General features: G+C 41.0%; 1 protein-coding gene across 3 annotated transcripts; it reads right to left on the reverse strand.

Moving 5' to 3' along the window:
- LOC133899668 (probable peptide/nitrate transporter At3g43790) lies at positions 1-24,231 on the reverse strand. 3 transcript variants are annotated; one of them, XM_062340701.1, is made up of 18 exons: positions 24,145-24,231; positions 23,794-24,063; positions 4,001-4,041; positions 3,835-3,895; positions 3,543-3,645; positions 3,353-3,455; positions 3,213-3,266; positions 3,028-3,090; positions 2,587-2,636; positions 2,417-2,492; positions 2,026-2,226; positions 1,790-1,877; positions 1,526-1,611; positions 1,078-1,185; positions 767-811; positions 583-671; positions 435-478; positions 1-289 (listed from the first exon to the last, which is right to left on the reverse strand). In XM_062340701.1, exons 2-18 carry the CDS (start codon positions 23,966-23,968, stop codon positions 189-191), a joined length of 1,488 nt encoding a protein of 495 aa, XP_062196685.1. In that variant the 5' UTR covers positions 23,969-24,063; positions 24,145-24,231; the 3' UTR covers positions 1-188. The 3 variants fall into 3 exon arrangements, with proteins under 3 accessions (XP_062196685.1, XP_062196700.1, XP_062196694.1); XM_062340716.1 differs by lacking the exon at positions 4,001-4,041; XM_062340710.1 differs by lacking the exons at positions 23,794-24,063; positions 24,145-24,231 and adding an exon at positions 4,743-5,035.
- Positions 24,232-24,726: the final 495 nt, after the last annotated feature.

Here is a 24,726-nt window from a genome sequence, read left to right on the forward strand (position 1 = left end):
TGTACACAAAACATCCGAACCTTTTACAACTGAATATCTCTGATTACACATCCAAACATAAGACCGAAAGTACTTTACTCATACAATACATGCTTTTTTTCTTGCAGTTTAAAACGCAGGCCTGCAACTGACTGCAGTGCCCCTGATTTAACTCACGATTAACAAGGCAAACTATATGTACATAGTTACTAACGCCTCATCGCAATTGGCAGTGAGAAAAATGGCTGGAATGTCAGTACGAGCCCTATTACCGACACCAAATTTAACATCAGGAACATGATCTGATCACCTGCAAGTTGCATAGATGAAACACGAATTTGCACTTAGTAATTTGTATTTAGCTGCTTCTGCTTGCCATCCTAGGTAAGGCAAAGCCATCAGCAGTAATTAATTCAATTAGCAAAGCTTGGAGCAACCCTGTATGTGTTGTTTACCTGGTAAGAACAACCCACTTATGTGCTTCTGAGCCCACGAAAACCTGTAGAAAAGGCAAGGAGAGGAGTTAAGCAATTGTAATGCACACTTACAAGCCAATCAAAGCTAACCCATGTTATTATTGTTCTGGGAAAGAAAAGTACTCACAGAATTCCCGCTGCTGCTGGAGCTACAGCTTTGAACATTGACATCAGAGTCACAGAGATGCCGTTTGCAACACCTCTTTGTTCTTGTGTCTGCACATGTTTCATCAAACAAGTTAGAATCTAGAAAAATAATAAAGCAAATGTGTTGAGATGAATGAGCCTATTGAGACAGGATTGATGCATACCACTGCAGTGTTTTGAAGAATGTTGCACGCAATAGTAATCGTAGCCTGTTTCGTTCAAAACAATACATCATAATTTGTTCATAACAAAATTTCCTTGTAAGATGACTGAACTCATTTTCTCTAAAAGAACACTTTCTACATTGTTATTAGTACTCTTTCTCTTTATAGGAGGCAGCAAAAGAAAGTTGACATTATCATCAAATTCGCTAAATAAAACTCAGAATTGTGGATTTGTGTCAGCACATATGAGATTCAAATTTTCCTAAACTAGTTGTTGATGACGATAAAAGAGATCAAAGTCACTGACTCACAGCGAACATATTCTTCAAAAGTGAAGCTATGTTGATAAGTATTTTGAGCTCCAGCCCATGTAGGTTGGCCGTGAAAGGATATGTTGCGAGGAGAAGTATAGACAAGATCTACAAATGAAACACCATTTGAATTGGGTACTTGAAAAGATAAATCAGATCAAAGAAGTATCTTAACAAAGATAGGAATGTGCTTCAATACACCTCTTTTAGAAGGAAAAAAAAACCGTGGGGGAACACCCACACAGTTTCCATAAGAAAAACAAATAAAATATTTCCCCAATCTAATATTCAAATCTATACCTATATCTAACCATTTATTTGATTTATTTTATTACGTTGATGGATATTTGTTGCCCAACGTGATGGTAACTATAAAGTTTAAGGTTATTAATTATTTTTACAAGATGTGTACCGGAACAAACCCCACAAAAATGTATATCTCACATACCGCCGCGGGACGGAATGGCTTGATTGGTCCAAAATATTTGGCAATGGAAGGGTAAATAGCAAGTTGATATACCAAAACACCAAAACCTACAAAGATCGAATGAAATTGTCATTAGGTAAATAATTCAATGGCAATGCTACGGGGAAGTGGTAAAGAAGCATGCTACTTATGTGCTAATTTAATTCATTTTGCAGATTTTGTGCTACTTATAGCGCTTCTCATGTGCAATAATTATTAGATTAAAACTTAAAAAAGAACATATACCTGATATGGCTAGCACAGTACCAACATCCTGGGATGTCAAACTCAGGCCTCGGAATTTTCTGCTACTCACTGCCCAGAGTGAAAATGTCTGAAGATGATATTTAGGGAGCATATTAGCATTCGCATGAGCAGTTAATTCAAGGGCTACAATGTTATACCAGCATCCTCTCATATTGACTTGTTACTGAATATGTTGATCTGATGATCATTTAAGCTTGAGAAATACATGAGATTACCTCAAGATAAGCTGTGTCATGGAGAGAAAAGACACAATATAGGATCACTGCTGACATCAATTGCCAGTTCTTTAGCAGGTTCTTCGTAGATTCGCCCCTAGATTCTTTAGATTTTCCACCTTCTGAGTTCGACTCACCAATTTGTGCCTCCAGTTCATCAATAGATTCTACTTTGTCATCATGGTGAAAGTGCAGAGTTTCCTGAGGAAATGAGATAAATGCTAAGGAACTTTCTCTAAATCTTGATAATTTTTTTGAAAGAAATGCTTTTTGTGGAAGTACTGGAAATTTATAATGAACTACTTCTTGATATATTTCATTTACTTTCTTGAAGGGATGTAGTAAGTTGGATTTTTAAGGGAAAAATCATAAGGGAGATGATACGGTATACCGGGAGCCAAATGCATGCAATACATGCTCCTGCTGCTAGTACTGATATGACGAAGCAAGGGAGGAAGTATGGAAACCTGAAAATAGATGGACAATTCAAAGATTTATCTCATGCTCAAAATGATACAAAAGTTTATGTAACAGAAATAGCATGAATAATTAATAAGTTACCTCCCAAATATGGACTTTTCGGAGAAAAGATTTGGGTACTTCTTTGCAGGCTAACACAGTATAGAAGATACATGATGTTAGTCATGTATTTTTGCAGTAATTGCTTTATTGGAATACTAAATACAAATTTCTCATGGTGCTTGTGGAAGACTTAATATTAGCTGATTAGCTGGCAGAGGTGTGAAACTAACCAAAGAATATATTTACACCAACTTTGTTCCCCGTGCGCTATTTTTACAGTCTTGTTGGGTGAGATTTTAAACTTCATCATGCATGGTTTGGTAATGAACATCTATCCTCTTTGTAACTCTATCGTGTTTACTTGAGTTCTTTTGCATACCCATGAGAGGTCAGCTTTGATGAAGTGAAACAAGGTGCAAGTACACTTTGGTATTTCCAATTTTTTAACTTTTCTCGATATAGAAGTGCAATTATCCTCACCTGTGCAAGAAACCCTCCAATAGCTGGTCCGACAACAAGAGCGATTGCTCGTGACGATGTAACCTAGGACATAATGTTAGACATAAGTTAGCTAAAAGTAAACATAAATATCACAAACTGAAGAATTTGTTCGAAGGAAAAAGTTGGAGGTTTGAAATGCAAAACACTGAAGAGATTGTTAGTACAAGAGAGATTCCTAGTGCTTGGTGCTCTTTCCTGCAGACTTCTGAAGCATAGGCCTGGAAAATGCAGATCAGCCATGAGCATCTAATACCTAAGTGTCATTTGCTACCTAGGGCCAGCCATTGACACAGAGATGAAGTACCTTGATTGGTCCCAGTATGCCACAGAGCAACCCAAGTAACCCCCTGGTTACAATTGCCATCCAGTAAGTTGTGCTAAGGCCAAATAGTGTGTTAAACACAATCCTGAAAAGTAAAAACATGATTTACTTCAGCCCAATTGATGAATGGAGCACTGAATATGATTTCACAATGTTGTTGAATTTCGCATACACTGAGAGGATGCTGATCACAATGCAGGGTTTCCGTCCATACTTGTCAGCAAACATGCCCCATGGAACAGCACTGATGGTTCTTCCAAGGAAATAAGTCGCCCCTTGAAGAGAGATTACAGTCAGTAAGAAAATAGCCAGTACCGAGGATGAATCATAGTCGAATGACGATAGTAATTGCAGGTTTACACAGTTATTCGATGACAATGCACGTGAGACCTTAGTTGAAGAATATAAACATATCTACACAATTAAGTCTTGAAATCCCAACCATGAGAGAAGACATTGCTCACCAACAAAACCAGCATAGAACCCGATGTCTTGCTCTTGCTTTGTGACTTTCAAGTCCCTGATCTGTTATTGTAACAAAAGTAAACATTTTATTTCAAAATTCATGGAGAAGCAAGTTTTCTGCAAGTTAATGAAGTAAAGTTTGAGATTTTAAACATCTGTATATACCATGAAGTATAGATAAGGGAACAATGACTGGATCGGCATAGCTGGAACAGCAAAAAAAAAAGAGGGATCAATCAACAATTAATAGATAAAACTAATTAATGTGATTGAACTGAAAAACTGACAACAAAAAAATTGCACGCCTTCTTTGGACAGAATAGGACCGATGTCCCAAAAAAAATTATTTTTTAACCCCCAAAAAATGAGACATAGTCACACATAGGCATAGTGATCAAAGTCTGTATTGGCACTTTAATGTCACTAAAATTACCCAATGATAGTCACTGGGTGTACTTACATGTTATCACTAACATACAACTAATATCAACTACAATGATTTAAATGGCTGTTTTGAACCATCGATCCCTTAAGGTACAAACAAGGACCGTTGCTTTGGACCGCTCCTGATGTCCTATGAATTTCTTCTAAGTGATGTTGTCAACTAGATGTAAGACATGCCCTGAATCCATGGACGTTAATCACCAATAACGGAAAAACCACTAGCTACCACTACCACACAATCAACAAGAATCGATACGCGCAACCAGTCTTGGCGTCATCTTCACCTACTCGCGATCGAAGGCTGTGACAAGACAATTCTGAATCATACTGACATTGAGAACGCTATGGCCTGATCTCTACATTCTACAGCTAGAGCTGCTTCGCATTTTCATAAGGTCATGACCAGATTGATCAATGCCTACATCTCGTATACTTGTAGAAGAGGCTCGATCATGGATCATACCGGCACACAGGCAAGCGATCCAAATGTAGAGGAAGTCCGTGTAGGGTATCCGGTCGCTGGCCTGGACCTTCCTCTCCTGCATGCACCCGGGGCAGCGCTCGTGCCACGCCTTCCCGTCACCGACGAGCAACGGCGCCTCGCCGCGGCCGCCGCCGCCACTACGGGCCATGATCTCGATGGCAGGCAACGCCTGCCGGTGCCAGATGGACGTGCTGCGTGACTCGTCCCAGCCGTGCGGCAGTGCAGATCGTGGCCGTCTGAATCAGATGGTCGCATGGGTTCCGGCCGGGAGTTGCAGGGCATGCTCTTTAAAGCGAGGTCGATCGATCAATGGAGTTTAATCGGAGCCGTGATCCGTAAAAGCTGTGGCCTCTAGATTTTTGTTCTTTGTTTTTCTTTCCTTGGTTTCGGTTCTTGTCGTTGGTTTGGCTAAATTTAGGTGGCGGGATCAAAGGGTTAGCTGAGTCAGTCGTCCCGTCGTTCGGAACGGCTTCACCGCCAGGTAGAGATGGAAATGCGGCTTCGTTCTCCTGTATCCATAGGGAATTCTCTTATCCCAGAATAAGGAAATTTGATCCTCGTGAATTTATGTAGACACAGAGAAGAAAAAATGCTTCCCATCTCCGCTTCCCACTATATATCTGATATCACATATGTACATATTATTCTTAGTATTTAAATATATAAACATTATATTAAATAGAGAAAATAATAAATTACTATTATATTTTCTTGTCTAATCTATAATATTTAACTTATTTTATATTAATTATCCTTGTATGCATCAATAAACTACTTATTTATACTACAGACGTATTGTTAATAAATAGAAATAATCAACTATGATTTAATTTTACATCTCATTTGAGATCCGGTCCCCACAAAATTTCCCACGGGGATGGATATGGGAGAAAACTTTCCCCGATAATTAAATGACGAGGGGATGAAGAAACATTCTGCGCTCGGGATTGGTCCCGTTGCCATCCCTTAAATATGCTGTGGACCATACACATTGCAACTCTCTCTCTAAGGATGTGTCACATCAACGCAGATAATCGTATCTAAGGATGTCTTTTCTAAAGAGTTCATATGAAATTACTAGAGCGGCGGGGCTTTCTGGCCAGTCACGCTATCTACGTCGGCGAAAAAAATTTATTTGTCGTCCGATGCTTGTCTTACCACGCTCGTCATGCGTGGGGTGCTCATCACGCACCTGGCTAGTGCGGTCCACGCGTGGGCCATCTGATTTTCTTGGGGCAAAATATCCCCTTCTAGAAAGGGCTCGATGCACACATCCACCCTTTTCTCCACCTCATCTGCCTCACACCTAGGGACCGCTCCGCACACCATCGCCCGTTGCCTCCCCTCCCATGGCTGCTCCGCCCAGCTGCCTAACTTCTTATGGTGCGCTATTCCCAATCGTCCTCTCCCATCCCCCTCATCTCCCACACCAACTAGGGCAAGGCTACATTTGGTTTCTTTGCCCTCTTCCCTTTCTTTCTTCTGCCAAGACAGCAAGGAGGTGACCAACAGCTTGATCCAGTGGGGATGAGGTCGATTTGGGCGAGCAGAAGCTTGATCCGGTGGGGAGGGGGCCACAGTAGCTCGATTTGGTGACGAAGATGTCGATTCAGTCGACCTGCGGTAGTGGGGAGGATGAGCATGAGCTCGATGTGGTGGGGAGATGCCGAGCAGCAGCTCGATGAGGTGGGGAGGACTCCTCCTTAGTCGGCGCTGCCAGCGTCACATCGCTACCTCTCCCCCTCTTGACGTGGCTTGCCTCCTCCCTGCACCATCACCTCTTCTTTTCTCCCATAGCTGAATCAGCTCATCGTTGGCTCCTCCTCTCTGCCATCAAGCACTTCCTCCACTTCTCACTGCTTTGCCACCCTCTGGAGGCATGTTGGGCTATCTGTACTGCCATTTGCACAATTCTCCACTAGGTGATCGTTGGAGCTCTTCTTTCTTTTTCTTTGTTCTTTTTTACTTCGTAGGGCTTATTTATTATGCCTTTGATTTAATTATTGCTATGATTTACCATGGAATGATGCACGAGTAGAGGTAATCAATTTGTATAAGGTTCCAAAAAAAATAGCTTTTTGTCATCAATATTGTTTTACATTGCTACAAGTAGTAGATTAATTTTTGTTGTGTAATGCTTCCATGATCAATTTTAGTTCTGCAATTATGCATTGCCTGTGAATAAGGTTGCACATGGCACTTATGTGCATTCACAATTCTTGATTTTGCAGAAGCCAACTATTATGGTGGATAAAACTACACCAACATCTCTTTGTTTGTTGCTCTATAAATATGTGTGATACCTATTTTATGAATCTTGATTTCTAATCCTTTGCTTCAGTGGCTGTCGAATATCTAACTATGGGGTATATACATATAAGGAGTATACCATATAGGGACGGGATATACCGTGTGCATACTTAATAACTCTGGATATTACGAAACCGAAACTGCGATATCTGATATTCCCAGAATCTAGAAGGTGTATACTAAGAAGACCTCGATTGCTTACCCAACTGGAGAAGACTAGTATCCATAACAATTTTATCTACTTAAACGATAAGAATGACTCCCTATCGATTACGGATGGATAGGAGGAGGTATATCACCCCTATATAAGGCAGGGACCCAAATCCCTTAGGGGAGACTCTTTTTTCTAGCTACTCTAGACAAGCATCAGGACCTTGACGCAGGAGGAACTTGGCGACTTTAGCCCTAGGTTACATTAGATCTGACCTACTCCTTGTAATAGGTTAATCACATTATTTGTACTCGCATGAATACATATACATAATCATCCACACAGGACGTAGGGTATTACTCCAACCGGAGGTCTGAACCTGTATACATCATGTGTGCCTCGCTTCATGTTCGATCTTTAATCCACGAAGATAACCCCGTTATTTTCTAGACACATTGTCAGGAACAAATCATCGACAGTTGGCGTGCAAGGTAGGGGTTTTCTTCCTTTCAGGATCGACTATGCCTCGAGTGCACATCGGCATCGGATTCTCCGACGTCGGCTTCTACGACTACTTCGGGTCAACAATGATCACCCTCGAATCACCCCTAGCCGGGTCGGAGATCACGTTTGGAAACTACGATTTTACTCTGGGACCATCAAGGTGAACTAATCTGCACTGGTATATTATTGAGTCCAGACTATTGGACGCATACCGCGAGGTGGGACATCTCGAGTGGGATCTCAAGGAGCGCAATGTTCTCCAATGCATGGACACCGACAGCGATGAGAGTGGCAACAACGACTCCACCGCCAGCCAGAGTAGCCGAACAGATCGATTCATGTTCATGGCTAGAGGAGCTGACACCCCACCTGTTGACCCAATCGCGGTAGATCCAAACGCTGTGGTAAACAATGGCATAGAAATCCCTAAGGATCCAACGGAGGTAGACGCCTCTCATGGTACCAGCGTTGCTGACGATATGCCGTTGAAAATATCTACAGCTGGGGCCTTACGTGTCCTTGACACAACTCTCCATCAATGGACCACGGAAGGTCAGATACCTCCTAGTCTTCAACGACGACTTTCGGTGGGCACACCTCCACCGCTAGCATCAAGGGATGAGCTCCCCCAGAATAGCAACCACGGAGCAGCATCGTCTTGACCCCAGCCAAGTCTAGGGAGCGATGTTTTCAGCACTCTGAATGCTAATGTCCAGGGAACCCATCTGATCCTAAGATCTCTTCCGGAGTTGGATCCCGTGAATCCTTTGACCCCTATGGTTAACCAGGTCAGGACCTTACTCGATGCGACCTAATCCAAGCCGCTTGAGCAAACAATCCTAGTAACTCTAGGCGCCTCAGCTAGCAAGGCACTGGCTCGAGGAACTACAAACGTGAGTATCCCTGAGTCGAGGGATCCTAGGTTGGAATCTTAGGTGATGAAGTCTGAGCACCACTTTGCGAGCCAAACTGTAACTACCCTATCTATAGGAAAACCTGAGGAATCGCATTTCTCACAATCGGCATGATCTACGTACAGTGATAGATAACCACCGTGAGGAACACCGTGAGGACCATCTCCGTCAATACGATCACGGATCTCCAGGACGAGATGGTCGACATGACTCCCCTGCTCGAAGGAACAGGCATGATAGTCCTCCCCCACCTCATCTTGAATAATTCGATGGAGGCTATGAAGCTTTCGTACATGAGCTTCAGTCGATACGGTGGCCCGAGAAGTTCAAGCCGAGCTCAATCTAGAAGTATGATGGGAAGATCAACCACAATGAGTGGTTACAAATCTATACCACGATTATTCGAGCTGCGGGCGACGATAACAAGATAATGGCCAATTAGACCACGCTCGATGGACCTGCCAGGTCCTAGTTGTTGAACCTGCCTTCTAACTCGATCCAATAGCGGGCTGAGTTGAAGGCTCAGTTCATAGTCAACTTCCAAGGCACATTCGAGCGTCCAGGAACGAAGAACGATCTCCATCAGCTGAACCAGGGTGAGGATGAGTCACTCTAAGATTTCATTCGCCGATTCAACGATAGGTGTAACACAATCCCAGACATCTCTTACAAGTTAGTCATCATCGCCCTCAAGCGAGGCATCCAGGACACGGATCTGCTTGTGAAGATGGCTACTTGGAAGATCCATATGGTCAAAGAGCTCTTCGAGTTAGCCGACATGTGTGCAAAGTGAGCGGAAGCCCAGGTACGTACCAAAATCCTCAATCTGGCAAGGACAACTCCGAGTCTTCAAAGAACGGGGGGAAGAAGAACAAACTCGGTGATAAGTGCAAGGGTCCAGATACAACCATAGCTGTGATTGATAGGAGAAAGTCGCAAAACACTAGGGACAACAAAGACCTAAGCCGAGGTGGTGGGAAGTGATGTCCTGTTCATCAGACCAGCCAACATGACTTTAACGAATGCCATGTCATCAAAAAGAAGGTCAATGAAAAACTCAAAGCCGTTGTTGCTGAGCATAACAACAAACAGGCCAAGCCGAATGTTAACAGTGATGAGCCCAAATTTCACGAGGTCGACCAAAGTCTAGCATATATCTTCGGAGGATCCATTGCGTATGAATCTAAAAGGCAGTACAAGACGGACGAACGAGAGGTCAATTTGGCTCTGACTGGGTCTACTTGATATCTCAAATGGTCAGAGGCTCCGATCACCTTCAATCAAGTGGATCATCCAGCTACAGTTCCACACCCTAGTCAATACCTAGTTGTGGTCCAACCAACTATCCTCAACATCAAAGTCTGCTGAACTTTGGTCGACAAGGATAGTTGCTTAACCTCATCTTCACCAAGACCCTATACAAGATGGGAGTTCAAAGGTCGAAGCTTAAGGCAGGAGTCGAGCCTTTCCATAGCATAACCCCTAACTCATCGACCATAACCCTGGGCCAGATCGAGTTGCCGATCATGTTGGCACGTCCGACAACTTTCGTACAGAGAAGCTTACCTTTAATGCTACAAACTTTGAGACAGCATACAACGTGATCCTAGGTCACCCAATATTGTGCAAGTTTATGGCAGTGGTGCACTATGCATACCAAATGCTCAAAATCTCGAGTCCCAAAGGGGTCATAACTGTCATGGGAGATCAATGCGCAGCAGTCAAATGCGACATGCAAAGCCTAGATATGGTCAAACACCTCAGTCGAGTTGCAACTACTTCTAAAGGCATGGTTTCCAAGCATCTGAAGCATCAAGCCACCATTGGGATTAAAGACTCCAAGCTTGTAAGTCTTGCTGACACCTCGAAGTCCAACGATGCCGCCAAGGGTGAGATCAACGACGATGCTAGCAACAAAAAAAATGATGGCGGCGTCAAGACAATGCCCCTCGACTTGTTTGAACCAGCCAAGATGATTAAGGTTAGGGCTAACCTCAACCCCAAATAGGACTTGAGCTCATCACTTTCCTCCGGACAAACCAAGATGTGTTTGCATGGCAACTGTCTGACATGCTTGGAGTCCTTAGCAAGGTGATTGAGCATCGATTAGCTATTAAGTCCGACTCTAAACCTATGGTGCAAAAGCAGCGAAGATTTGCAAAAGATAGAAAGCAAGCCATCTAGGAGAAGGTCGACAAACTACTTAAGGTGGATGTGCATCAAGAAGTTTGTCACCCCATATGGCTCGCAAATCCTGTCCTCGTCAAGAAAGCTAATGGAAGATGGAGAATGTGTATCGACCTCACCGGTCTCAACAAAGCCTGTCCAAAAGATCATTTTCCTCTTTCACGCATCGACCAGATTGCCGACTCTACAGTGGGTTGTACATTGTTATGTTTTCTAGATGACTATTTGGGGTGTCACCAAATTAGCATGGGAATAGAGGATGAGGAGAAAACTATTTTTATTACTCCTTTCGGTGTATTTTGCTATGTAAAGATGTCCTTTAGTTTAAAGAGTGTTGGTGCTACTTATCAACAGTGTATTCAAAACTGTCTATAGGCCCAAATTGGGTGCAATGTGAAAGCTTATGTTGATGATATTGTGGTCAAGTTGAGAACTGAGGATGTATTGATTGACAATCTCGAGGAGACGTTCGACAACCTCAGGAAGTATCGTATGATGCTCAATCCAGAGAAGTGCACATTTAGCGTTTCGTCCAGCAAGCTTCTCAGCTTCCTGGTGTTGAGTCAAGGTATTGAGGCCAACCCACGTAAAATTGAGGCTCTTGACCAGATGCGGTCACCCTGAACACTGAAGGAGGTTCAAAAATTAACATGATACATTGCATCTCTTAGTAAATTTATTTCTAAGATGGGCGAGTGAGGGATACCTTTCTTCAAGTTGCTGAAGAAGCATGACCGGTTCGAGTGGACGGAAGAAGCGAAGCGCGCCTTCCAGGACTTAAAACAGTATTTATCGTCTCCGCTAATTCTTACACTGCCTAACAAAAAAGAGGAGTTTTTTTTACATTGCAGCTACCCCACAAGTTGTAAGCACAGCCTTAGTGGTCAAACGGGAATGTCTCAAGAAGAAGGCTAAGGTCCAGAGACATGTTTACTATGTAAGCAAAATCCTACACGATGCCAAGCTACGATACTTGCAAGTACAGAAGTTGTTATATGCAGTCTTGATGTCTTCCCGGAAGCTATGACACTATTTTCAAGCGCATAGAATCACCATCATGACGACGTACTCACTGAACGATGTCATACGCAATAGGGAGGCCATTGGACGAATCGCGCAATGGGCAATTGAGATCAATGAATTCGATGTCTGATATATACCACACATAAGCGTGAAGTCGGGGATACTAGCGGGATTCATCGCCGAATGGACAAGCGTTGAAGAAACAAGGCCAAGAGTGGTCGAGGATCACTAGACGCTTTTCTTCGATGTATCGCTCATGCTTCAAGGCTCGAGAGCTGGAATTGTGCTCAAATATCCAACGGGCGACGAACTCAGATAAATACACCTAATAAAGTATAACGGCATAAGAGATTGTCAGATATCTCATGCCTAACGGCTACAAAAAGGTTCTGAAGTTCTAGTCGATCCCATGTGTGTTCTCTATCGAGTTTATGTTCGAACACTGGTTAAACACGCGAGTCAGTGAAAGTTTGCAAAATACCATCATGTTTTTTTGTTTCCAGTTTTACACTAATATTGTATTATTATTATGGTCTCATCAAGTAGTAACTTGAGGGCCATACATCTAGCAATTTGTCTAGTTGAGTTTCTAGATATCAATGGATATTCGATCAATAAGTCTTAAAGGTGATCTACACGCTTACGGGTCAAGATTGCATCTACTCATGCTAACTCTATTTCATCGATAAGGAAATAGTGACAATAGCATGTTATATAGGCAAAATATCAGCAACGTTTCATGGCAATAATCAGACAAATGCGTACTAAAAAGCTTATTACTCAACTAAGGAGAAAGTTTCGATGATATCCATGTACAAGAACGCCATTTGAAATTCCTCTCAAGGATTTTTATGGTCCTAGAAACATTGTCATGATAAGAAACTTCGAGCACGTTATAATCGTCCTGGTCGTAAGCTGAGTTCATTTGGCGGAAGGTGGGAATTCGACCAGGGTTAGTAACTCCGGGTACTGATGATACAACTTCGGAGGTCATGCCCAGCAAAATTGATCTTTCTTTCGCCCAAGGAACAACCTCTCATTCTAGTGGCTCCCAAATATCATTGCTGAACACATGGAGGGAGGCCGGCGTCAATGCATTGTGTTGACTGGATCATCAATTTGTTCACCAACCTTCAGGAAAAATGTGTGACATTCGACCAGGAGCAGTCGAGAACCATTCTGATCAGGTTGACAGATCTCAAACTCGGGTATCAATTTTTCCAATGTTGCCACTCCATCCAGAAAATCCGAAATACGCCACCAAAATCTACCGCTAGAGATCTAAAACCACTATTGTGGTCCGTTGATAAGATAAATGTGCACCCCCAAAGGCAAACTCGTCCAATCGGGGGTTTCCGCCATAAGATACAAGGAGAAAGGTAAAGTTCTTTAGTAGAATGCAAACAATGGTGGATGAGTTCAAAGGGCGAAACTACAGAGGAGGCAACGGGGATAAGACAATAGAGCTCTCCCTAAGATAATTAAATAGGTCTTACCTCAAGGTGAGACTTAGAAATCATTTCCTCTTCAGACAAAAATTGTGGCGCTTTGATCTGTGTGAAAGATAGGATGATGGCATCGTGCAAATCGCTGCACGACCATCTAATCTCATTTAATGCGCCTATACCCAATTTTTGAATTTCGAAGATCTTTTTAACTCTACTCAGAGACGGACGTCGAGAAGTCAATATTACTGGCCTTCATCGAGTCTCGAGTGCGGATAACAACAAGGTGCTCGACCTAAAAGTGTTTCCACTCGATACTCGGAAGAGTGCCTCTTCTTATTCAATTTTTTCAATTGTAAATTTGATTTACCTTACTCGACCAGGCTTGGATATGGCGGTACATGAGTAGGTGCTTACAGAAATCCTCCCTGCCGAGTAGAGTTAGGATGCTATTATCGAATATCTAACTATAAGGTATATACATATAAAGAGTATACCATATATGGATGAGATATACTATGTACATACTTAACAACTCCGGATATTACAGAACTGAATCTGCGGTATCTGATATTCTCGGAATCTATAAGGTGTATACTAAGAAGGCCTCAATTTCTTACCCAACTCGAGAAGACTAGTATCCATAACAGATTTATCTACTTAGATGATATGAAGGAGCCCCTATTGATTACGGATGGATAGGATGTGATATATCACCCCTATATAAGGTGGGGACCTAGACCCCAGTGGAGGCTCTTTTTTCTGGTTACTCGAGACAAGAATTAGGACCTTGACACAGGAGGAACTCGGTGACTTTAGCCCTAGGTTAGATTAGATCTGATCTACTCCATATAATAGGTTATCCATATTGACTGTACTCGGGTGAATACATATATATATAATAATCTACACAAGACGTAGGGTATTACTCCAATTGGAGGTTCAAACCTTTATACATCATGTGTGCCTCGCTTCATGTTTGATCTCTCATCCACGAAGGTAACCTTGTTATTTTCTGGACACATTGTCAGTAACAAATCCTCGACAGTAGCCTTGTTGGTAGTGCATTCCAGGCGTCACTGTGGGATTGGCGAGAATGTTCTCGTCGGTTGTGAAGCGCTGTTGTGTGGTGCGGTTCATGCGTCGAGGCAAGCACCGAACTAAACATTACCAACTGGAGGCGGTGGTGAGGTATTGAGGTTGTACTGCCCATTGCTCCCCACGTATTTGTTTGGAGAATGGATATGCTCCTGCATATGCATGTATAACTAATTCTATTCATGTTTATTCAAGCTTGCAATTTGCATCTTACAGGTACTTGACTCAACAGGAGCTTCTGGATTTCTTTATCTGCTATGGTTCCGGTAAGTGAGAGATATTCTACATCTACACGCACGTACCTGCACTTTAGATGAAGCTCTACTAGCGATTTCTACAAGTCGATGAAGCTCCCTACACAATCAGCTAGTATCACTCAATCAGTTGAGCTGTATATGTAAAACTGGGGGGAAAACATATTTCTTGCAAAATCATATAGTCATACATTGTTCCTTCCCAGATTAGGTTAGTAGATTGAAATGGATTTGATTCATCATGGGTTTATAGTTTGTTTGTACTCAGGCAGAATCTGGCAAATAGATGTAGAACAAATTATTTTAATCTTATATTTAACTGTTCGCAATAGGATTGTAATATTGTCATCCTTTTCAACTTTGGGCCTTGAGTTCAAAGATCAAGTTCTCCACCTATGCAGGGCACTGGCATAGCTCCAGCATAATATATGTCAATGGATAGATCAACTCTCATAACCCATGCTTGCTAACTTTTTCCCTGTCTTGTTATTTTGGTCTGCTCCTGTACATACCTAACCCTTGATTTTTAATTAAAAATACACTGTGGGAACTACCTAGCAGTTTTGCGTCAAAAGATTATAAGGTTGTTCCCTTTGAATTGTTACAATGCCTTGTCATTGTGCACAAATTCGGTGGCTGCACAAATTCGGTGGCTCTACACAATGAAGTCATTCATTTCTGATAACATTTGCCTTGCCTACTATGCAGGATTGCAGTATTCTGACGCATGCTACCTTGATGCTTTGTAGTGATTTGGATGTTCAAGAGGGCCAATGATTAAACAATTAGCTGATGTCTACTGTCTCTGATGCTGAGTATATACCATGATGTGAAGAGCTACTATAGGTATAGAGGAATATATGCTGGTGCTGCTCCATTGGGCATGGTAATTTTGGCATCCCTCTTGATTTCTTCCTGCTCCCCCAAGTACCACCGCAAAAATTTATCTACATGGCAGTCTATATATATTTGAATTCATCCTGATTTGTGTTGGTCCTTTGGTTAAGACAAGACTAGAAATGCTAATAAAAAAAGAAGGTTGGCCAACCAATATGGTGCGAGCCCATATTTTTTTGTGTCTTGTTATTGTACCAACATCATCCTTCCTGTCATCTTGAGTTCGGTTGTGCTATGTTATTGTATCAACATCATCTGGTTGTTAGATATTATTTGAAGTTTGGGCTGGAGAGGAAGCTTACAAGGGTTTTTTTTCACATGGCACCAGAGATCTAATAAGCGTTTTGCTTGGGACATCTAAGCTTGTTGCTAGCTAAAACTGGTCAGTGCCCCTCTTCTTCATGCCTGCGAGGAAATTCTTTGTTGGTTCCCCGATGGCTATTTCATCCACTTTTTGTACATTATCCAGGAGGTACAGGGCTTCATGGAGCCCATGAAATCAAGTAATTATCTGGTCTGTTGGCTTAGATGAATTGTTTTTAGTCCCTGATAATATCTTTGTTACATGCAAATCATGGTCAAGTTTGGTGAATGTTATTTCTTGAAGCCTTGTTTGTTTATTCAGGAATGTGCATTTTGCTCATTTTTAACAATGCTAAAGATAATATTGAGTTATCAGAATTGTTTCTAAACTATGTGATCTTGTGATGAAAATTGTATCTATCAGCTTTTTTTGATAATTAAGATGTTTGGTCGTGCCGAGGTTTTTTGCTTTATGTATAGCCAATGCTTTGTTTGCAGTTATTTTTTTGAAAGAGATGCTAAACTTTCAGGACAAAGGTCGAGACCAATATTTGTGTTGAGATGTGTACCTTTTTTTTTTCTTTGCACAAAGATTTGTTCAGTTTCCAGAGAATGCACTCATGACAATTGTTATGGCTGTTGTAGGTATCCTCCATGCATTGTGCCTTGAGATCCTCCAGAGTATATGCAACAAATCAATATGGATGGCTTTAATATCCTTAACACACGAAATCAGTATAGGTGCTTCTTTTGTTGGAGGAATTGATTTGGCTTTGGTGTGAGGTGAGATTTGGTTCTACTTTTTTTTGTTTATTTTGGTTAGATTCCTTCATCTGAGATCATGCTGAGTTGAACGACAACGTTGCAGATATAAAATGTGTGATTGATCTATGAATGTATAATTTGTTTTGGGAGACTAATACAGTAGGCTTGAATATGGTATGATTCACAGGAACATGTTGTTGAAATTGGATTTTTATTTGCGGTGTGCCAATTACTCCTCCTCGACGCCAAGCGTGTCCTCCCTCCATACAACCCTGGTTCCATCAGTTGTCTTGCATCGATGCCGCTATGGTTGTCCCCCAATGTGATAGCTGATTCTAATCGATTTGTGCTCTCTTCCTTTTCCTATATATGTGTGCCACGCCTCTGTTCTTTTAAGTTGTTGGACCATTTCTTATTTATCTCTAAAATTTCTTTCAAAGAAATTGTCATATGTTGTTGGACCATTTCTAGTTGCCTATTTATAAGGGGTTGATATTGAAGGTATTGAACTGAACAATTGAACTATAAGATCATCATAGTATCAATATCATGTATATGCTCTTTGTCTAGTATGTCCTAATATATTTGCAATTTATATCAACCAAAAATATATATATATATGAACTCAGATTAAAAGTTATCAAGCTTAATACCCGTGCATGGGCGCGTGCAAGCCACTAGTGGATTATTAAAATGTCGAAAACTTACTGTCATACTTAAAAAACACGTGTCTTGAGATGGTTTGGAGATATATCATCCTTACAAGCTCGGATAAAAGGGATCCCAGCAAGGTGCGCATACAGATCAACACCGGGTCCGGCCAACGTGCTACGGCAGGTGTAACCTCGGTTCGACGTGCACCTGGTCGATGGCGGCTCCCTCCTGCTAGCTTCGTCTGCACGCCGTAATACCATACGTGTAATATTTAGGGCTAGTAGTATTTTTAGTTTTAATTTGTGTGACTAAAGTATTTCAGTATGGTAATTTAATATCATCTTAATAGTGTAAATAGGTTTGTATTAGCTTTTAAGTCCTTGTATTATAAAAATAGCACATCTAAATTAACTTTTTATACGAAATGATATCAAAATATAAGAGATATATTATGTGTATATGGATCCGTTCTACAAGTAAATAATATTGTATCCGAATTGAAGGGGAAAATAAAAAAAATTCCTAAAAGTCACTTGGATTTTAACTTTTCTACAGAAATTATTTTGTTGAAAAAACCCTAAAAATTTGGTTTTGTTGAAAGATATCCCCTAAAAATTAAAAAAAAATTAAAAAAATCACAAATTTTTTTTAAAAAAAACTAGAGACAATTCTAAGACCTTCTGTGAATTTTTTTCAAAAATAATATCCTTTGCATCATATTTCATGGAGAGAAAGTTTAAAAAAAAGAAAAATGTGCAGCTTATTTATTAACTCATGTTATTTTAACTTTGTCATGTCTACCATTATTTTTCCTACATAAATCATTGTTTAAGTAAACTAATAAAAGTGGTTTCACTAATTTTGGATGTTATGAATTAGTTATGAATTAATCTATCTGCAATACAATTATAATGATAATGATGTGGGATCTATGAGATGTGAGATGAGGTGAGATGTGGGCGGTGCTAGGGGTAAGTCGAGAGTGGAACCCGGATGCTATAGATCGCTTGCATCGTTTAAGCACCATTCATTAGTGTCGTTGGCTTTAGCACTTTTCCGTACAACCACATATTCGGATAATGGTGAATGAGCAGAGTATCATACGTCGTGCTGATGCTTGTCGTGCGTCCCTACGACGCGTAAGAAAATAAAGAGGAAGTAGGGTGGCGGGGAGCTAAAGGTGTTCAGGACACGCTCGTGGTAACTCTGGTACCATAGGGACATGTGTAAGTGAGTAGTTTCGGGTATGAGAAAGGTTGTTTCGGAGTCAGAGGATAGACCCGGGTTGTGTGGGTAAAGTTATACCCCCTGCTGGGTGTAAGAACAATTCAAATTGTTGCACTCTTAGTCATGAGCATGCTTTTGTCTATCCGCATCGGTCGTAGAGTTTACGAATTTAGTAATATGATATAGTATGTTGAGTTTGGTTGTCAAGGATTATTGATTATATGAGATGGTTCCTTTTACATATATGTGCAAGTTGATCTTGCAGAATAGATGTATTTTGAGTTAAGTATATATGCTCACACATAGATGTTAGGTTGCTTACGCTTATAAATTTATTTAATATTGTAGTCTACTCCTTGCTAATGACTTAAATGCATAATCTTTAGAGTCGAATTATTATATATACATATTATGGATTAAATCTTGTGAGTACCTTCATACTTACGTTGCTCTTTCATATTCTGACAGTGCTGAGGAGCTCGTATTTAGCTACTTCATGCCCACCAATGTAGCAGGCGAGAATGTATAGTGCAAACTACTCATGTGGCGTGTTTTTGGGTGAGCCTAAGGGTATATAGCTTTACTTAGCTTTTGATGTTAATAGGTGTTATCATCCGTTGCGTAGTTTCTAATTTTGGTTAAGAAGTGATCTGTTATTTACCCTTCTAGCTTCCTTTTATTATAAATTATGTAAATAGTTAAGTACTTAAGAACTTGTAATATAATCTAATTACTCGCTATTTCTTAAGCTTTGTTGTGTTGTTATATGTTAAAAAGACATATGTTTTGATCTTGGACACAAAATATGTGCTGGGACTATCAGAATTGGACTCTGGTTAATCACTATGAATGTAATTATATTATAAATCATTTTTTATGATTAATTAAAATACAATTTAGATGGTTCATGTCGCCATCTTCTTTAAATCCTTAGCGTTAGTCACATGTACAGACCACTAACTTGCTACAAGGACATCAAATAAAGGATCGATAAATTTGAAGATATTTTCATTGGATGTAAGAAAAATTAAGAATCATTTTTAGAGAGATTGTTGGACTATTCCTTTGTGTTATAGCAATTGTTGTTCCAAAAGAATATGTGATCCCCGTGTACATAATAAGTTTTGGATGCTCTTTTCTTTGTCATGTTTAATGAGAGGCTTCAATGGAAAAAAGAATAGTGACCCACTGGTTCCAAAATTTGTTGACCATAAGCCACCAAATGAATGGATGTAGATGATGATGCACCACAACAAAGAGAATTTGTATATAAAAGTTCCTCAAGTAAAGAAGTCTCGCTATTTGGTTATGGAAGGAGATGATGAAGAAAAAAATTTGATCTTCTAGCAATGAAGAGGAAGAGGAGGAGACGGGTATGCTTGGTTCGCGCCTACGTTTAGTCACATCATATATTTTTTGGCAGATGTTTGGTTGACGGTCATAATTGTATCAAGCCACAGTTTTTTAGTTACCGATCCACACGTTATACACTTAATTTTTTAACTAACTTTATCATATTTATAGCTAAGAATTTATTAGTCACATTTAGCTAACTTTAGATGTGGTAAACGTAGGTGTGAACCAAATATGTCATAATATTCTCTATACAGATGATTTAAACGATCATAAGAATAGTAAGATCGGTGATTTGAATGATGATGACACTTAGCTAACTTTGGAGGGTTTGGAAAAAATCAAAATACAAGTGATTTTTGGGGATTTTTGCATTACGTGCTCTATGCTGCTCCATGTATGTAACTATTCATTGTTTCGAGAAAATCACATCAAATCAGAAGTATGTCGCCCGTCACCTAGCTGTTAGTCAAAAGGTGGAATCAATAAGGCAGCGCGCCACTTGATCATCTCGGTCGTAGTCGACCGGATAATCGATCGCGATCCTTGGATCGCATATACCATCACTAGCTAGAAGAAGGCAGAAACCGACTCCACCAGCCGCCTGCCCAGCTAACTAGCAAGACTACTCATCTGCAGGTCTTGACCACGCAAATCGAAAGGCTCCTGCCCGTACGCCTTCAATATTCTCGATCGCGCCCTGGCGTTCTCTGTCGCTCGGTGCGTGACAAGCAAGTGGAAACGGCCGGTGTGCTTCCCGGGAAACTTCGCGTGCGACGACAGTGACGAGTATCAACCGACATGAAATAAAGCCGGGGCCGGCCATCAACTAACCGTTCGCGCGACGGCGACTGCAGCCAGACAGGGAGGAGATGAAGCAAATTTTATAAGATTCTTGTTGAAAAACTCTTTTAAGATTTTGATCTATATCATTATTTTCTAATTCAGTTAATATATATAACTGAGTGAAAGAAATTAAACATGTAACATATATAAAGAAGAGTTTTCCTATAATATTAAATCTTATAAAATTTTCTTGCGAAAGAAGCTAGCTAGGGCGCACAGCAACTGCCAGACCGGGCGGGACAGGATCACAGGAGTAGTATGCATGCAACGGTGTTTAAAACACCGTACGTGCCAGGACACGGTCTGCACTTAATAGTACTAGTGGCTAGTAAGAACTACTACTATTCCGATATATAGTACTCCTATACATTATTGTTCAAAAAAAATATAGTCCTCCTATATCTAGAGCTAGAAATATCAACAAAGCAGTGCCATATATGCACTAGCTAGCTCGTCACTTCGTAATCGATCGCAGGCTAGAGAGAATCCTTCGCATCGCTAGCAGACGGGATCACTACGCCACCACCACATCATATCTCCCGGACCTTTCAGCTAGCGCGTCTAGCTCAGCGCTCGATCCACCATGCCATCCATCGAGCGACGGCGAGGTTTCCGCGAAACTTCCTGCGTGATCAACTGTGGACGGACGTACGGACCGACCACTCGGCCGACGGAGGTGACCTGAGGTGTACGTGCAAGTGCAGCTGGGCCTCCAAAGGAAGGCTTCTCATCGAAGCGTGGATGCTGACAAGCAGGAGCACGCCAACCAAACCGGCCAAGCAGTGGCGGAGCTTTTTGTCAAAATTCAGAGAAGACCATGACAGAATATCTCGTGAATGTGAGAAAGTTAAAAAAAATCGTCGGGTTAAATATATTCTAAGAAGGACTAAATTAATAATATATGATAGATTAAACATAAAATACACTACAAAATAAAAAATATATAAAATATAGAAAATTTGTTAGGTCAGAAGGCACTAGCCCACCTTAACCACAACAATACTCCACCCCTGCAGCAAAGAAAATAAAAAGATAAAGATCTCAACGAATTTATAGTGCGTCCCATTAACCATTCAGCATCGATCAAGGAAGGATTTATTTTAGGGTTTTTAATAATCTATCACTATCATCTTTTTATAATATTTCCGAGCTAGGGGAAGTAGGATCTGTGTTGTCTCTTGAAAGAGATGTCTCACCACTAGACGATGGAGGCATTGTTAGACAATGACTTTATACAACCACTCGCCATTATATTATAATGATAGTATGAGAATTTTTTTTAATTGTCAATATGCACCAAGACTCCAAGAGTATAACTGGATCAAAGCAAAAAAGTCTTTCCTACTTTTCTGTTAGGCTTCCATATGATTTTTTTTTTATGGTTAGGTTAATTTACAGATCATCCCCTACTTTTTAGTGAAATTTATTTAAAAAGTATAAAATAAGAATAGATTAATAGAAAAGATTCTAGGTTAGTTCAGTACAGATATTAATTTGATTGCTCTAATAGAAAAAATAGTTCAATTTCTTCTTTTTCAACTTCAACTCTGTGCTTCATTTATTGTTGAGACCTATCATCACGTATGTACAGGAGGTAATTAAGAATCGGTCCCATACCACACCTAGCTACTAGCCACTTTGCCATAGTACACTATATCTTAGGAATATTCTCGACCAAACCAGGCAAATTAAAAAGACTATATAGAGATCGATAGAAGCTAGCTGCAAGATTTGTGGCTATAGTTTTATTCGGTATAGCTTATTACTGATTTTTATTTCTTAGAAACTATAAGATGAAATAAATAGAATGGTTTATTATTGGCTTTTGAAAAGTTGCATTATGATGAAATAAATTAAAAACTGATAAGTTAGTTGAGAGTAAATTTTCTAAAAAGTTTGTTTACTGAGAACTTAAAAAAATTCAGCAAAAACTAACAACTTTAGGCATAAAGTATAAATGGCTTTCAGCAAAAACTTATAAATTTTAGTTATACCAAATAGGACCTATACCTCAAGATTAAGAAGCTAGCGAGATCCATTATTATCAAATATTTCCATGAAGCAGCAATTTCAAAGTAAGTAGTACTATGAGCAGGGACGGATCTTTAGGGGAAGAGGAGGGCTGAGAAAGTAAGAAGGACATGAGCCCTCTAATTGCGTCCGTCACTGATCGAGTTACTATATTCCAAGTTTGTAACCAAACGAGCCTTGGAGTATGTGCTATGTGCTCATGTGGCCTAAAATGTGTGTGGATGGAGGCATGGAGCATACTGCACTACTCCTAGAATTTGCTAGACCGTGCGCCACGTATAGCTTTTTCGCATAAACTATGGATGGTCCACGATCCGGACGGCCACAACAGGGAACCACTGCTTCTTAATTTTTGTTGCGTAACGGATAACGCACGTACATGCATTTGCATGCAGTGGGCTAAAGTCGTTTCAGAATATATTCGGTCAAATTTAATTAAAGATTAATCTCTCTCGCCGGGACTTGCAGTTGTTCAAATTAATTATGAACGGACCTTTTTTCTTAATAAAAAAAGAATATGATCTGGTAGTGAACAATTAAGGAAGGTAAACAAGAGTTCTAACTCGGCAGCGGTAAATATAATTCATGGGCTAGCTAGCTTGCTGTTACTACTGAGCTTTTTCTTTTAAAAAAATAGTTATCTGCTGTTGTTACTAAGTACTTCTCTCTTCGTTCAATCCCCCTGGTTAATGACTAATTTACTCTTCTTAATTGGCTGCATGCGTGCCGTACGTACTGGATGGATTCTTCAGAATTTCAGAGTTGATGAATTCAATCCTGATCGCCTTTAATTATTTAGAAAATAATAAAGGAACAACATGTACAGTTTCCCTTCTCCACCGCTAGCTCCTTTTTCTCTTTGTCTACGTTGTTCCAGGCCCCCCACTATGCAAGTGTGTGAATTCCTTATCTTTAGTCATCGATGCGTCACCGACGGTGAAAATATTTTAGTCATTGAAAATAACTTAGGACCGGCCCGGTGTCCGGACGCCTAGAACGTGCCGTGCCGCGCGCTTACCAAAGAACAAAGAGAAACGCCACGAACATACGAGAGAGAGAGAGACTCACCGGCGGTGAGGCAGACGACCCAGATGTAGAAGAAGTTGAGGTAGGGGATGCCGGCCTTGGTCTTGTTGATCTGGTCCAGCCGGCACCCGGGGCACCCCTCGTAGTAGTGCTGGCTCCTCGCACCACCCAGCAGCAATGGCGCCGCCGCAGCACCGCTCTCTCCGCCGCTGGCCATTTCGTCCCTCTTGATCTCGCCGGCCGGAGCTGAAGGAGGGCAGGTCGATCGTCTCTCTCTCTCCTCCCCGCCTTTGAAGAGTAGCTAGCTAGAGCCTAGAGTCACAGAAGATGTAGATTAAGACCCGGCCGATCGCGCGTAGCTAGGCTATAGCTAATGCAGCAGTAACAACGTACTGGTGGCTTGAAACAGAAACTTGCTGCGATACAACGAGGGAGAGGAGGGTGGTGTGTGTTCTTATAGACGACGTGAGAGGCAGGAGCCAAACCACACTGCACGTACGTATACAGGGCGCGTACGGAGGAAACAAATTCTATATAACTTTATTCTTAAAAAAGATTTCTTTCCTGTAATGACAAATGTTTACTTCATCTCTCTCCTCTTAAACCTAACTATTGAATCACGGAATAGATGACGTAGATAGGATTTCACGAGAATCTTTCTGGACAGAGTTATATAGAATTTGCTTCCGCAAACAGGTATGTGGGGTCTCGATCGGCACCACGTGCAAACGTCTTCTTCGCTAGCTACACATGACCGAGGAGTCAAGTTAATTTGACCGTTCCGCCGTGGCATGGTTAAGTTGAACGTGATTAGTCCAGCCGTTTGGTTTACTACTCCAACACTCCGCGAGGTCATTGTTCGGCAACTTGGGACAATTCTGACAGTTGGATGTGCTTCAAGACTCGCGCATCCTTCGCCTTGGTCTCTAGAAGCAGAACCCTGGTGGTTGTTTTTTCTATGGCGGTTGTCTTTTT

The sequence above is a fragment of the Phragmites australis genome, chromosome 2 (assembly GCF_958298935.1).
Source record: "Phragmites australis chromosome 2, lpPhrAust1.1, whole genome shotgun sequence".
Lineage (NCBI taxonomy): Eukaryota > Viridiplantae > Streptophyta > Magnoliopsida > Poales > Poaceae > Phragmites > Phragmites australis.

Excerpts from the sequence above, each read along its gene's own strand:
- LOC133899668 (XM_062340701.1), bottom strand. The coding sequence starts at position 23,968 with ATGGCCAGCGGCGGAGAGAGCGGTGCTGCGGCGGCGCCATTGCTGCTG. Across the intron at positions 2,227-2,416 it reads TTGCATGCATTTGGCTCCCG|GAAACTCTGCACTTTCACCA; the intron begins GTATACCGTATC and ends TCATTTCCTCAG. Across the intron at positions 479-582 it reads CCAGCAGCAGCGGGAATTCT|GTTTTCGTGGGCTCAGAAGC; the intron begins GTGAGTACTTTT and ends CCTTTTCTACAG.